The sequence below is a fragment of the Hemibagrus wyckioides genome, linkage group LG13 (genome assembly GCF_019097595.1).
Source record: "Hemibagrus wyckioides isolate EC202008001 linkage group LG13, SWU_Hwy_1.0, whole genome shotgun sequence".
NCBI lineage: Eukaryota > Metazoa > Chordata > Actinopteri > Siluriformes > Bagridae > Hemibagrus > Hemibagrus wyckioides.
In genome coordinates, this window is record NC_080722.1 from 11,292,223 (window position 1) to 11,308,620 (window position 16,398).

Here is a 16,398-nt window from a genome sequence, read left to right on the forward strand (position 1 = left end):
CCATTTCTGTAATAGGATAAGAGCAGGAAAGTGCTCATCCCATTCCGGCTCATTTTCAGCACTCTTTAGACAGATGAAGTAGTGCAGATACACTGCACTATAAGGAGACTCTCACCATAACCCATTACCTCCAAAATGGAGCCTCAGATCATGTAATGGATCAATCTGAATCCATTCCTCATCATTTTCTTCCTGTTTTAGAACTTTTATAGTATAAATTGTTGAGTCAGTCTTATTCTCTGTTGACTGGGGTCAACTGCTTTCCCTCTACTCTGACTTTTTACAAAAATTAGCATATGATCATTATATAAAAGTAAAATGAGAAATGTGATGTTTCGTCATGATACATTTTGCAAATTATTGTTTTGTTTTGTATTTTTTTTATCTAACGACTACATTTCATTCTGCCTAATAAAAAGGTTAATGTGTAAATATATAAATGTTTAATTTTATAAGGGTTAAAACAGTTATATATCTGATTTTTTTGTACTTATAAAATAATAACATTATGCAAATGCAATTGAAGTACAATTAGCCAATTAAAAGCGCTCTACTTATTAGTTAATTGCAAATTGCAAAGCAGGCTTAAATATATATTTTTCACATTGTTTCCATAACAAGAACTACTAGACAGATACCAAGCCATGTGTCCACTCATTTACATGCTCATTTATAAGCTGTCACACTTTGAGTGGTCATCCCTGGTCATAAGAACCCCTTTTCAAGCTAACAACTGAGTAATGGAGAGATGAGTAACTGGCATCCTTTAAGCCACATGCAGTGCACACTTTCATTCAGAGTGGCCCATTGGTCAATATTCTTGATTTCAGTATTAGTCACTGATTGTTTTCAGGGTGTGTTATTGTTATGCCATTGTCATATGTATCCTCATGCATTTTACCTTTGTATATTAGCTAACACAAATTGTAAAAACTGACATTGAGAAATGCATACTTTAGTCAAAATGGGATATAGATGACCTGTTTATAAAATTCAAGGCCAAACCAATTTGTTTGGTGTTCATGAACACAAAATTTGTCATGAAGGATTTCAGATTGAGTAACTACCAAACCACTGCCCACAAACAGAAATATGACAAGTAGACTGGAGTTTAAAGAGTTGCTTCATCGCTGAATTAAAAGGCGAAATTCAATGACAGCCATGACTTTTTACTAAAACCACTGAACTGTACTGAAATCCAGACCACAGTTTTCTTACCTTGAGCTTGATGAAATGCGGGACTGAGATGATGAAAGCCTTTGTCGATGAAACATGGCATGTCATTGTCCCACTGTACTGTGACACATAGATTTTTTGACGTTTACAATCACATTCAGGCAAGCCATAAATGACAACAAATAAATTTTGCTCACACAGGTGAAGGTACAGATGTGATGGATGTTATTCAACGTCAAACATTTTCATGAAAACCAGTAATAGCTCATTTGAGGCTAACAAAGAGCTGTTGAAATTGGTCTCTTTGCATCAAGCCACAAAGGGATGGAATATTTTCCAAGTAATAAAAACCATGGCAAATGAGCATATGGGCTTTTCTAAACTTTTTGCTCTTGTTAACAATAGAGCACCAGTAAAGCTCCAAAGAATTTTCTGGTATATTCCAAAAAACTGCCCAATACTGCACTGCAGCAGATGCAATTAAAATTCTATTAATTAGCAATACAATTAGTAGATATAATTAGACATACCACTAGTCAAATGCATTTTGGTTACTGTTTTAAGAAGGGTCTTTGTGCAAAGATCCTTCACTTCAGCCCTTTCACAGTGACAAAGATTGATAATCACATTTGAGGAGAAACGGGTCCCTCAAATAGAGGTTTATGGGCTTTTTCAAAGAGGTTAGCTATATTTATTTAGATTAACTGATTAAAAGAAAGTCAAATGGATTAGCCTAATGAAGTGTATGAAGAGCTGAGTGATCTTAAATCCAACGCAAGCTCCTACTCCAGCAGATACTGATGTACCAAATTTCTATGTGATATAAAATACCCGGTAATAACTGACATATACAATGACCTGGTAATAACTGACATATAGACTTCTCAACAGGATGAATGTGCAATTTCAATAAATGGCAAAACTAATCACTGTAAAATCTCTATGCACATTTAAATAGATTTTAGCATAAAGGATTCTCACCCTCGTTTATAAAGAGTGCGTACACACGAAAATGGGTCTGCAAAGTGCACAGGCATCCTCCCACACAGAAACCGGGAAGCTTTGACTCATGCGTAGAGCTATCCGCAACCATTTAGAAACAGCAGGAATTAACGACACCCTATGAATATGTAGAGAATTACAGCTAAATGTGCAAATCACACATACACATCACATAAAATTACGCTGCTCCATAATAACTGCACATAGGCTACTTGGACATTAAAGCATAACATCATTTTTAGGAGTTAATTTATTTATTTATTTATTCATGTAGACTAGTTAATTGGTAAATCTATTTTGCTGTATTGATATTTATTGCTCCAATTAACTATTTACAGTCTATAGTTTAATCCCTTTGCCAAATGAAATAGTAAATCATTATGTATGCAAACAGCTGCAAACAACTGTGTAGTCATTTCCTAAATTCACAAATGTCTTAATAGGCTTTATAATGATATACATAAATGTGCAAGTGAATGAAGACCAACTGAACAATAAGGTGAGAAAATGATTTTAGACACCACTTGCCATGATGACAGATTTCAATTTCTAAGAGCTATTCTCTCAGAACTATGTGCTGAGTTGCTCCCAGGTTTAAAGAGACAATGTGCAATACCTCTCTACTGACAGGTCTTAACAATATTTGGACAGATCGGGGATATCCAAGCCATCCTTAAGCACCATCATATCAGTCATTTTGGTTGGCATAGTTAAACTGACAAGTCAGTACATCAGAGTTCCTTTCATGGTGGGTGAAAAGGCTAACAGCAAAGAGCAATCAAAAACTATTTAATTCTATAAATGAACAAGGCATTTTTATCCCCAAGCCCATAGCAGAGCACAGAAGAAACACTACAATGACTCACTCTTTTACGGTGTTCTGCTTAAAGTGTAATGGCATTGCCTGGATGTGTCAGGTGAAATGCTGCTTCAGGTGGGAGACTGCAGTAACAACTAGAAAAGAAGCAGCCAGATTGTGAGAGCATGTACTGTACTCCACTACATGGCAGTGCTAGAAAGAGCTCCAGGTCTTCATCTCCCCTAAACAACTCAATTAACTCATTCTGACTGAGAGTGTGTGTCAGTATATTCTGCGTCAATTTTGAATAGCTGAGACCAGTGCAAAGATATATTTTTTACCAAACTTTTTTAGTTATAATTTGCATCTCAGACATGACCTTTTTATTTCTTTTAGTTTTTTTTTAACAAGTTTTAAATAGACGTAACAGTGTCTCTTTGTCATAATCTCTGACATCACTTCCTATTTGCATTTCTCAATATTCTTTTTTTTCTCTCTCTCTCTCTCTCTTACTAACTCAAAAATGAATGTGACACCCTGCGTTTAAATATGTATGAAGGAATTTGCATTGATTATTTATGGTTATTTGTGGGTGGTAACTGGGTGTGAGAAGAGGTCTTTTCACCTATGCATATTTTCATGAAGAATGTGATTTATAAAGCAGAAATGCCATGCAGGTATGTGTACACAAGATTTTATAAATCAGGTGTGTGTGTGTGTGTCCTCAGTTCAATTAAATTTTATTTCTATAAAGCATTTAACAATGGATATTGTCTTACAGCAGCTTCACAGAAATATAAAAGTTCAGAAAATAAATTAAAGAAAGAAAGTTTAATATTTAAATGTATATTTAGGTGTCTCTGAAAGTAAAAAAATATATATATTAAAAAGGTCAAAAATTTCTACACAACATTCATGCAAAGAAGCCTCTTGGGAATGCTGTTTAGTGTTACAATTACTACTGCAGGTGTTCCTTTGTGAACTTCAGTCTGGACCCATTCTTTTAGATGAATTGTTGTAGGAAGGAAATTTAATTTTGGAAACTATTACTTGAGTCCCATTTTCTCTTTCTAATAGCTTTTACAGTGTCTATGTTTGGTTGCATTTAGCACATCTGTAAGAGCAATGTCACAATGATAAAGTGCATAAAAAATTAAAAAATATGAATCAAAATATTTATTTATTTATTTATTTTTAAATTTATAATTATAAAATTATGAGCCCATGGTGGTTGTTATAATGTTGAAAATGGCATTGGGCAACATTTATCAGTTTCTTACTAAACTGTGTAAGGTATGTGTAACAATCATTGTGACCCAAACTGAACTAAACATTTCCACTAGATTTCCAAAGGTTTCATCATACTCACATGCATATATGTTGATGAATGGCAATAACCTGTAAATTGCAAGGCATCTGCACACTACAACTTATTTTCATTTGGTGATGTGACATGGTGAAACACAGTCTATACAAAACAGTCTACACACACCCCAATTTAATTTTGGGGTGAAAAAAAAAAAAAAACATAAACCAATATATAAATCAAAATTTACTGAAATAACAAGACATGCATACCTAATTTCTTGTGTAAATGCCCTTACAAACATTTTACAGTTAGCAATTTAACTATTTAATCTATTTCGTGCCAGCAGGGAAAGCCACAGGTTACTCATTAAGACAATGAGACACATTTGGGATTTGGGATTGCACTTTTAGAGGAATGTTGTTTAACTTGGTGTTGGCGTTTAATTGAACTTGCCTGCAGTTAATTGTATTCAAGGCACTCCACTGTGCAATGAGTTTTCTCTTCAGAATGTTTCTTAAAGGCTTTAACTGAAAACATCTTATTTTCTCTTTTGGTGAAAAAAACTTTTATTGTGAGTATGAAAATCCATTGGCCTTCCATACCAAGAAGTTTCCTATCTGTGATGCCTATAAGCCTGTGTGTATTATCATCAGATATCTAACACTTGCATAAAGAGCTACTTAACCTGGGCTAAATTGAGAGATATAAACTGATAATATCCATGTTAATAATTGGCATAACATTAGCTTGTTTATTTGCCTCAGCTAGCAAGTTTGTTCTAATGGTTTTTGTACTTAGCAGGTGATGATAGTTATTATCATGAATGTGAGGATCTTAGGTCTTGTACATTTATTAAATATTATGTGAGTTTGTGATTAAAAGATTTTTTAAAATATATATATAGATATACACTATATTGCCAAAAGTATTCGCTCACCCATCCAAATAATCAGAATCAGGTGTTCCAATCACTTCCATGGCCACAGGTGTATAAAATCAATCACCTAGGCATGCAGACTGTTTTTACAAACATTTGTGAAAGAATGGGTCGCTCTCAGGAGCTCAGTGAATTCCAGCGTGGAACTGTGATAGGATGCCACCTGTGCAACAAATCCAGTCGTGAAATTTCCTCGCTCCTAAATATTCCACAGTCAACTGTCAGCTGTATTATAAGAACGTGGAAGTGTTTGGGAACGACAGCAACTCAGCCACGAAGTGGTAGGCCACGTAAACTGATGGAGCGCGGTCAGCGGATGCTGAGGCGCATAGTGCGAAGAGGTCGCCAACTTTCTGCAGAGTCAATCGCTACAGACCTCCAAACTTCATGTGGCCTTCAGATTAGCTCAAGAACAGTGCGCAGAGAGCTTCATGGAATGGGTTTCCATGGCCGAGCAGCTGCATCCAAGCCATACATCACCAAGTGCAATGCAAAGCGTCGGATGCAGTGGTGTAAAGCACGCCGCCACTGGACTCTAGAGCAGTGGAGACGCGTTCTCTGGAGTGACGAATCGCGCTTCTCCATCTGGCAATCTGATGGACCAGTCTGGGTTTGGCGGTTGCCAGGAGAACGGTACTTGTCTGACTGCATTGTGCCAAGTGTAAAGTTTGGTGGAGGGGGGATTATGGTGTGGGGTTGTTTTTCAGGAGCTGGGCTTGGCCCCTTAGTTCCAGTGAAAGGAACTCTGAATGTTTCAGCATGCCAAGACATTTTGGACCATTCCATGCTCCCAATTTTGTGGGAACAGTTTGGAGCTGGCCCCTTCCTCTTCCAACATGACTGTGCACCAGTGCACAAAGCAAGGTCCATAAAGACATGGATGACAGAGTCTGGTGTGGAGGAACTTGACTGGCCTGCACAGAGTCCTGACCTCAACCCGATAGAACACCTTTGGGATGAATTAGAGCGGAGACTGAGAGCCAGGCCTTCTCGTCCAACATCAGTGTGTGACCTCACAAATGCGCTTCTGGAAGAATGGTCAAAAATTCCCATAAACACACTCCTAAACCTTGTGGACAGCCTTCCCAGAAGAGTTGAAGCTGTTATAGCTGCAAAGGGTGGACCGACATCATATTGAACCCTATGGATTAGGAATGGGATGTCACTTAAGTTCATATGCGAGTCAAGGCAGGTGAGCGAATACTTTTGGCAATATAGTGTAGATATATATATATATATATATATATATATATATTTGTCTACTTTGATATTCTTCCATTACTGTTTCTAAATTCTTCCATATCCATGTTTTAACTGTATAGTTTTTTTTTGGTTTTGTTTTTTTTGTTTTTTTAAGTGTTTATCTTAGTGTCATACAAGTGCTGCCATTTTCCAAATCTAACAAATGGATCAAACACTTAACACAAAGGTATCATTTGCAGGTAGTGCAGGTGTTCAAACACTGCAAAGTGACTTAACACCCAAAACAACTTTACAACTTTACAACTTTCATTTACACTAATTCACTATCTTTTGTCCACAAAACTAACCAATTGCTGTTGATGTGGGTGGTTCCACAACCAGAGGGGAGTTCCACGGTGACTTGAAGCTGTGCTCTTTACATTAAGTGGATTGGGATTTTGCAGTGTTTGGAATCAAGAAGGAGCATGGGTAATAGTTCTAGCAAAGTAGGTTTCATTTCAGAGCCTCCCAAGAAGCATGCTTATTTTAGCTTTATGAAAGTGAAATCCAACAAAAACAAGGAGTTTGGTAATGAGTTCTGCAAGACTAAAAAACAGCTTCACCTTTGGAGTGAACGCAGTAATGAGAGAAGCAACATGTCAGAGACAAGAAACAGACACGGAAACAAATGTGAAGAAAAGTTTCGGACAAGGTTTGATCCCCGGATCACTGCAAGGTATTATCTATATTATACAGCTGAATTGTGAATTAAAATTAATTTGTTATTTTTTATGATTTATGGGGAAATTTGCACCAGATAATAATTAATCATATTTAACTTCAGCTGTACATATGTGTATTATCATTCAGCACCCTTTTCTCTAACATATGCATGGTTTTACATTTAAAATGGATCTCTAAAGACAGGCAAGATATCATTTTATGTTTGTATCTCTTCCAGTATTACTGTCTCCAAAAACATGTTATGTCTTCATAATTTGTAAGCTGCTTTCATATTTGTAAGCTGCTCCCTTTAGGCTGCCCTCAGCTCAGTGTCATTTTTCAGGTAAATATGACTCCTAGGAATATGATTAAAATTGCCACCGTTCTTTAACAGTTCACTTCCCAGTAAGCAGCAAAGTATTTTTGCAAAGGTTTTGCAGATGTGAATTCCATATAGCTACAAGACTTCTTGTGGGAATTCAGTGATTACAAGAAGTAAAATTACAAGGGAAACTGATATTGTCTTGTGATTACAAAAAAGTAATCACCTTAACATAGTGGTTAAATATTGCATTTATAGATGTTTCAATTGGGAATTTATAATTATTGACTGCATTTGCACAATGCATATACAAAAAGTCTGATGACTGATTTTTTCCAGGTATGACATCAAGGCTCTGATTGGTCGGGGGAGCTTCAGCCATGTGGTGCGTGTTGAGCACAGGTACACACACCAGCCCTTTGCAATCAAACTCTTGGAGGTCGGGAAGCACAAAGGTCAGGATACATGTCATGTTGAGCTTGGAATTCTGCGAAGGGTCCACCATGCTAACATCATCCGTCTGGTGGAGGTGTTTGAAACTCCTCACCGTGTTTATCTTGTCCTTGAGCTGGCCACTGGAGGAGAGCTGCTTGATCGTGTAGTTTCTCGAGGTTTCTTCACAGAGCGTGATGCCACCAAAGCTCTAGTCATGGTGTCCAGAGGACTGAGCTACATACATGCACTGGGAGTAATTCACCGAGACTTGAAACCAGAAAACTTGCTGTACTACCATCCAGGGCAGGACTCACGCCTAATCATAACTGACTTTGGCCTGGCCTGCTGGAGTCGGAAAAGCCAGATGGTGGAATGTGATGATGTGGTAACAGGGGGCAGTTGTGTACCTGGAACTGGCAAAGATATTGCCGGTTGTGCTCGGCCAGACAGGGAAGATGACGGGGGTGCTGATGATGCCGATAGTTGTGATATTGTAGGGAGGAAGGCTAAAGGTGCTGAAGATAATTGCAGATTAGTAGATGATGGGAAAGCCAGAGATGAGAGCAGCCAGAGAGCCATTAGAGGAGATGGGAGAAAAGATACGAATGGGATCAGCACTGGAGATGAAAGGGAAATAGATAAAAGCTTGGGATTTGACGGAATGGAAAAGGGCAGTGATGGACTGGTGGATGAGATGACCAGTAGTCCGAAATGTTCTGAGGGCACTAAAAGAACTCAAAATGCCTGCATAGAGGACAGCAAGACAGATGGGTTAGAAGGTTATAAATGCACAAACATGAATATGGCAGAAGGAAAAGAAAACAGAGTTACTCCAAATACACATGACAAACTAAAAGACAGAAGACATAATTATTGTATTAAGAGTAGAAGAGACAGAGTTGCTAGAAGCCCCGATAAATCCACAAACCTGCATTGCAAAGTAAAGGAACATTCCAACATTAATTATGACAGCCAAAAGTCACATGACTGGTCACTGAGAACACTATGCGGTACTCCAGAGTACCTGGCTCCTGAGATGGTGGCTGGTAGGACCTATGGCTGTGAAGTGGACATGTGGGCCTTGGGCGTGATCTCCTACATTGTTCTGAGTGGTTCCATGCCCTTCGAGCAGCGCAGCCAGCCTCGTCTGTTCAAGGCCATTCTTAGAGGCAACTACAGCTTCCATGGCCAAGTGAGTGCTAAGATGTATGGTTTGCTGTCTCTTTCTTTCTATCTCTGTTTCTATTTACCCATGTCTCTTCAAGGTCATCTGTGTAAGAAAATAGCAAGGTCAGGTGCGTGGATGTGGTTCTGTGATATTGTAAATGCACACATGCTTATAGATGCCATTATTCTATGGAGGCATTATTATTATCGTCATGTTTATTTTTATTTCTGAAAAAGAAATCTAAGCCATAAGCTGTGAAGTACAGTGCAAGAAAAAACATGGAACAAATCAAATGCTTTTAGTTTTATCAAACTCAAAACCTAGGATGTTATCAGTATCAATATTATATTTAAACTCACAACTTTGGACAGAATATTTGTAAAGCAAATCCCACATACAATGGATTTATTTCATTTTAGATTAAGTTTGTCTTCTCTCTAACTTTACTATATGGTTGGAGTATGTTGATGTCTAATTTATAAATGGTTGTTTGTTGTCTGAGGCATGAATGGTCACCAGTTCCTTCATTTCTAAATGCTCCACTTTCCAGAATGTTTTATTGTTCTTTTTTCTCTGTAAACTTCTGTTATAACTTTACTCTTATAATGCATTGTCAACCACTTAAAAAAAAAAAAAAAAGCTGTTCCAAAATGAAGTAGCACTCAGATTTGCACATACCCTTAAACCTTATTATATTTATTACCTTTAAATTCTTAGTATTTAGTATTTTTTAGTATTTATTACCTTATTACCTATGTTTGTGTATACTGCTGGAAGTTGTAAATTTCCCATTGGGATGAATAAAGTATTTATCTATCTATCTATCTATCTATCTATCTATCTATCTATCTATCTATCTATCTATCTATCTATCTATCTATCTATCTATCTAGCAAGATAATTTGAATAGAAATGCATTATTCAGATTGGACAGATAATGTGTTATATGTCCTTTCTACCTCTGGGGTTCTTCTATTGTTTTCTTTTTTATCTGGTTTAGGTGCTGCCATTTCAGATATTAATTTGAAATCAGACACAGATGTGAATTCTGAACACAAGATAGAGATAAGACTCAGTAAGGAGCCATCCTCTTTCCCAGAAGTGTATTGCCTTCTGTTGACAGATGAACAATCCCAATAATTTCCAAGAATTACTTGGTCTTGTTCTCAGAGATGTCTCTGTCAATCTTTTAAGTATTTTAAGTCAGGCTTACATTCTTATTTATCTCCTTTCTGATTAAGGCTTGGTTTACTCTGGGTACTCCGGTTTCCTCCCACAGTCCAAAAACGTGTACATTAGGTTGATTGGTAATTCTAAATTGCCCATAGGAGTGAGTGTGAGTGTGTGTGATTGTCTGTCTATATGTGGCCCTGCGATGGACTGGCGACCTGTCCAGGGTGTACCCCTGCCTTTCGCCCTATGTGTGTTGGGATAGGCTCCAGCAGACCCCCATGACCCTAACTGGAGTAAGCGGGTAGAGACAATGGATGGATGGATGGATGGATGGATGATTAAGGCTTTAAACTCCTGGGACATGTGAGGGGCTTACATTGTTTGTATAACTATATATTTACATACTGTATTTGCTATTTATTTCACTGTAATTACTGAAAAATGTGTTAAGGTGAGTAACTGAATAACATGCTGAAAGTTTAAGGAGTTACCACTGAATTCCTGTGTAGAACTGATTGTCTGATAAAAAAAAAATGTAAATTACCTAGAGTGCCATTTATGTAGGTTTATTAAGGTTGCAATCAAAAAGACAGCTTTAAAGAGGTAATAAAGCAGTAAGCTGAGACCACTAAACAGCCACATGTAAACCAGAGGGCGAATACTGTGTGTGCTTTGAGTGTGGTCAGCTGTGTAAACACTCTTGATGTACCTGACACACACTAGCTTTCTTAAGTCTAGCAAGTACACTGTATCATAGGTGTAACCCCTGGCCCACGCCAGTGCTAGGTGAGTAAGGAGGTGAAGTGGATAACAGCAGAGGAAGCAGATAGAGGAGAAGAAAGGAAAAGTGACACACTGTGAATTACCATGTGGCTTTTATCACCTCCTTCACACAACATGCCAACACACACTCACATACACAATTTCATTTCCACCTGAATGCTAGGAAATAATAGTCACTACTATGAGTAGCTACTATGATGAATTGCTTTACTTTTGCAGAAAAAAACAAACATAGAATGCAGTTCTTTCATATTTCTCCACTCAAATAGTGCATTTAATCTAATATTACTCTCTGGTGTTCAAGCAGTCGCTGTTTTATACAAGTCTCAGAAATGCAAGGTAAGATAAAAAAAAAAAAAATCCAAAGCTAATAAAATAATCTAGCTTATTATTTTGTATTTCAAGTTCTATTTTATCTTTTTATCAGCAGAAAGTCTTTATATAAATATGTGAGTGCAGTGGTGAGTAATTAAACCTACACGGCCTTGTTTACTGTTAAACTATACATTTACTCCTACATTAAGACCCTAGCCTCGTATCAGATATTTAAATTGATGAATGAGCAAACATCCAAGACAGAGAATGGTAGATGATGGATGAGCGGGCCAGAGTTAGTCACTCTGCTCTCTCAATGTTTTATTGATGTTAGACTTTTTTTTCTTTACCTTTCTCTACAAACATATTAATGGCGCTTGCCTTTGCTGGTGAAATGACACAGAATGACTTATGGTGTTGTATTTTGTTGTAAAATTGGTCAGTGTGTGTGTATACATGTGAGTGTGTGTCTGTGCATGTGTCTGTGCATGTGTTTGTGTTTGTGTCTGTGTGTGTGTGTCTGTGCACGTGTGTGCATGTGTGTGTGTGCGTATGTGCATATACATGTGGGTGTGTGTGTGTGTGTGTGTGTGTGTGCATGTGTGAATTAAACCTACTCTTTGGATTCCATTCATCAGAAACAGACTTGCAATTGTCAATTTCATGGATGATTAATTGTCATTACTATGCAAGAGAGAGTGTTTGCGCATGGGAATGCGTGTGTGTGTGTGCTTGTGTGTGTATATTAGTGTGTATGACAGAGGTTCACATTTGTAAATTGTACCTTTTTGCTTAGTGCTACTTTTCATGTTTAAAGAGTGTATTATGAACAAGTGTTTATGCATAAGTAGCAATAACATATTACAGTGTGCAGCATAAATTGTGTACATGGTCTTAAAGGTCCCAACTCCTACTTTCCCTAGTAAAATAAATAGTTTGGGTTTATAATATTTGGGTTGATAATGATAATGCCAGTAATACTAGTCCTGCTACACTATAGATTCCTTGGATTTTGCTTCAGAAAATTCACAATACATTTTGACTTTCAATGAGTGTTCCAATTCAGAGAGAAAATAACATGTATTAAGGTTACTAATCCAGATTCTGTGTTACTTTCCCTAAATATTACAGTATACATGAAAGTAAGAAATGTTCTCTGGGGGTTGTGGACCTGTGACGTAATTTTCCACTTGACAATCGTCTCAACAGTAGCCACTAAAACAGGTGTAACAGTGGAGGAGCTTTAAGACTTAATTTACCTTTTAATCAGCATTTAGCTTTATGTGAGACAAAATAAAGTAGACAAGCAAGCTTTTCATTGTATTCAATGAACACAAGCACTACAGATACTATTATTACCACACACTTGGTTCTAAACTCATCACCGCTGTTTTGGAATACTGTTTTTAAGACATGCTGTTTGGTACAGTGGTGGGTGGTGTGATGGTGCAGCAAGCAAGATTTGCTGCTTCACAGCCAGGGTCCCTGATTCAATCGTGAATTCAGGCTGTGTGGAGTTTCACATGTTCTCCAAATGTCTATGAGTTTTCCAGTTTCCTTACATATCCCAAAAACATGGCAGTAGGTGGACTGAATATGTTAAATTGCCCCTACATGTGAGTGTGTATGTGTTTGTGCATGTATCCAGTCTCATCCTGGAATGGCACATCTCTGTAGGTTTCAGATACACCGTGACCTTGACCAGGATAAAATAGTTACTAAAGATGATTGGAATACTTTGTACATGTGATTTGGGAAGCAGCCTTAAGATGTTTTTGATTACACTCAATTGACTACTCTGTGATTATTGCATTTGGAAATAAAGTGGTCTATAATACTTATGTTCCTGTTCAGAACTCTTGGGATAGACATCTGATTCAACTGAAAGCTTTATTCCTAGGTCTATTTATTAGGACAGAAATTAGTGTTAGCCTAGTGCAGGGTCAGTTTAGTTCTACATTTCAGCTTGTTTTTCAGAACTGATTTATTTTTACACAGCTGTTTCTTTCATATTTACTACAGACTGTAGGCTATTCATTAACACTTTAAAGAACGTTATAGATAAATCACAGAATATCCAGAACTAGTGACATTTATTGACTAATGTTCCCACATTCAGATGGTGGCAAGGCGAGAATGCCACAGTGTGTATTGTTGCATGGGTTGTGAATTTGGGGTGAATCACACATCTTATCATACCCGCTTCATTTAAGGTGCAACACTGTTTGCATTCAGTGACATTTTAAAAAAGCCTCTCCTATTTGATGTCAAGTGGAGAAATGTTTTATTTAGATATTTTGAAGAGCCGACCCTGTGACCCTACCAAAACAAACTGACTATTTTAATGCTGCTGCAGCTACAGTCCATTGTTAGTGTTAGTTAGTGAAGCTCATAATAAAATGAAACTACTTTTTTATGGTAGAAAAATATTAATTACTGTAGGCTGCTCTTCCCAGCAGGACAAATTACCAGAGGTTACTCTTGCCTAAATCTTTCAGTTTTAGTTTAATGCAATTATTTCTTCTACACAAAACAGATTCTTGCAAGCTAAAACACTTTAATACTTGAGTCATGAATGTGAAAGCAGACAAAAAAACAGTGCTTTGGGATTTGCAAGGCTTTGTAAACTAATTAATACCTTTCTAACATCCCTCTCTGTCTTTCACCTAGCCATGGAGCTCAATCTCTAACCAAGCCAAAGACTTCATAGAGCGCCTGCTGAGTGTCAAGCCAGAGCAACGAATGACTGCAGAGCAAGCTCTTAAACACCCCTGGCTGCTGAACATGGCTGCCTGCTCCTCTAACAAGAACCTTCATCGGCCGATATCACAAAATCTCCATCAGAGAGCTTCACGGGCCTCCAATTATAGCTCCAGTTCACGCTCAGTCCCTGAGTCACGATCTGTCGTGAGTTCTCGGTCACAATCACGTCTGGATTCTGGACAATTAGCTAGAATCAGATGTCAGCACAGTGTGGCAGTGTATGCTTAAAGCTCCTGTTCTAAGATTATGAATAAGCACCAACCAAATCAGAGTCAAGATTGTTATGTTTGATGTACCTTGAAAATAGCTCAAGCTCCATGTATATACAGTGCTACTGTGATCGAGGTTACCGTATGTGCTCATTTAAAAATGTTACGTTTACCTCATAATATATATTTATTACCATGTCAGAGGCTTTGTCATGTTTAATTATCACTAATTAACTACACTAGGGACAGAAATGTATATAGATTGAGCAGCTCCAATTGTAGCTGATTTATCGAAAAGCTATAAGCTGATGAAACTTAGCAGGTTGTTGAAACTTTTTGAAAATATTCTGTTCATTAGGGAATAAATGCAAATAGGATAAAATATAGCCTGACTGCAAATGGTGTTTTATTTCATTACTGTGCTGTTGGTTTTCTCTGCTCTTGTATATTCATGCTTTTTACTTACTGGCATTGATTGCATGAATAAATAACCCTCTAAAACTCTCCCATCTGATCACCTGCTACAAAAAAAGACAGTGAAGAGATGTGCTATCTGCCTGGATAACACCTTTATGTGCGTGCCGAACTTCAATTGCATTCAAAGCCATTTTGGTCAGTGTGTCAACTGTATCTGGAACATTTTACAGCACAGATGGTCCACTTCTTAAATGGGTTTAGGAACTGCAGTCTCTTGAAGTTACCCCAAATATTGGTTTTTCCTTCCTGGCTAGGGATGCCACAACCATTTATGGATGGAAGTGCAAGAGAGCACATTTAGCCATGATCAGCTTTGGTCTAGTATACATGAGCATGAGCTAACAGTTGGGAATGGGCTATGACTGAAATTGGGAGAAAATGTGATAAATGTTAAAGTTTTTTGTGCTGCTATGCTTTGAAAGTTGAAACAACAGACCTGAAAACAGCAGAAATCTATCATACACCCTCTACACATTGCAGGCCTTTCACACATGCAGAATGGTTAGATATTACCACAGACTGTTTTTGTTTTTGTTTTCTTTTTTGTTTTTGTTTTTTGCATTTTTCTACCCCAGAAAAAAATCCTTAGCAACTTTGCTTAATGCCAACTGAACAGTCAGAAAAATTCATTTTAAAAAATTAGAAGATATTGCCCCCTGCTGGAAAATTCAGGGCGTGTTTTAGAAACGTGAAGTTTAACGAAGAATAATGCTCTATCCATTACCTTGAACATCACAGGTTGCAGACATAAAATATTTGCATGAATTTAGGTATTTGTCACCTACTGAATCTGAAAGTAAGCTACTATAGTGGATTTAATTATAATGTCTGATGCTGACCAGGCTTACTACCTCAGCATTTTGCACTGCCAACTGAACCCTTTTTTATGTATCTTCTCTTTTTAAAACTTAGCATTCAGAATCACCCTTAGACAAAATTTATATTTGTAAGTTTGAGCAAAATTGTCGTGAAATCATTTTTTATAAACCTAGAAAGATAGGCATGATGTTTTTTCTCTCTTGGTTAAATTCTTTTTACAGCCACAATTCTGGTGAATTCCTAATCCTGACTGGTCAGAAGGTGTTAAAATATTTTCTGTAACACCGTGGCTTCAACAGTAGTCTTGGCTGTAAGAAAAATCATAGGTTTATGTTAATGTGCTCATGTTGCAATATATGGTAATGCACTCATTGTTTCTATACTAGCAAAATGGAGTCTTCCATTCACTGGCACTTAAATGGAGTAAAATCAAAAAACTGTAACTGATTTTCTTTTCTTTTCTTTTTTTTTGACATGGGAGAATCTTCAGGACTGAGGATTTGTCACTTTGCCATTTCCTGGTAATAGGACAAGCTGTATTATTTTGTATTTTTGCCTTATTAACTTTAAAATAGAGAAAAAAGTGGGGTTTTTTTGGGGTTTTTTTAAAAAAAAGTAAGAGAACGACAGGTTATAGCTGTTAATACATAATAACAGGAACTTGTCATTAAGTGTAACTACCTGGTTAAATATATGGTGTCACTTATGAATCACTTCCAAACTAGTTTGCATGGATGAACTGCTGTGGTATATATAACACTTCAGGACTTGCTGCAATTGTAAAACAGTCAATTTCCAAATAATTC

General features: G+C 37.2%; 1 protein-coding gene across 1 annotated transcript; it reads left to right on the forward strand.

Moving 5' to 3' along the window:
• The first annotated feature begins 6,890 nt into the window (after window positions 1-6,890).
• Window positions 6,891-14,315, forward strand: si:ch211-27e6.1 (serine/threonine-protein kinase H1 homolog). The gene is made up of 4 exons (XM_058406356.1): window positions 6,891-7,141; window positions 7,790-8,265; window positions 8,881-9,077; window positions 13,995-14,315. The coding sequence occupies exons 1-4, from the start codon at window positions 6,891-6,893 to the stop codon at window positions 14,313-14,315; spliced, it is 1,245 nt and encodes a 414-aa protein (XP_058262339.1).
• The last annotated feature ends 2,083 nt before the right edge of the window (window positions 14,316-16,398 follow it).

Coding starts and splice junctions, on each gene's coding strand:
- si:ch211-27e6.1 (XM_058406356.1), top strand. CDS start 6,891: ATGGGTAATAGTTCTAGCAAAGTAGGTTTCATTTCAGAGCCTCCCAAG. Junction 8,266..8,880: donor CCAGATGGTGGAATGTGATG/ATGTGGTAACAG, acceptor ATGACTGGTCAC/TGAGAACACTATGCGGTACT. Junction 9,078..13,994: donor ACTACAGCTTCCATGGCCAA/GTGAGTGCTAAG, acceptor TCTTTCACCTAG/CCATGGAGCTCAATCTCTAA.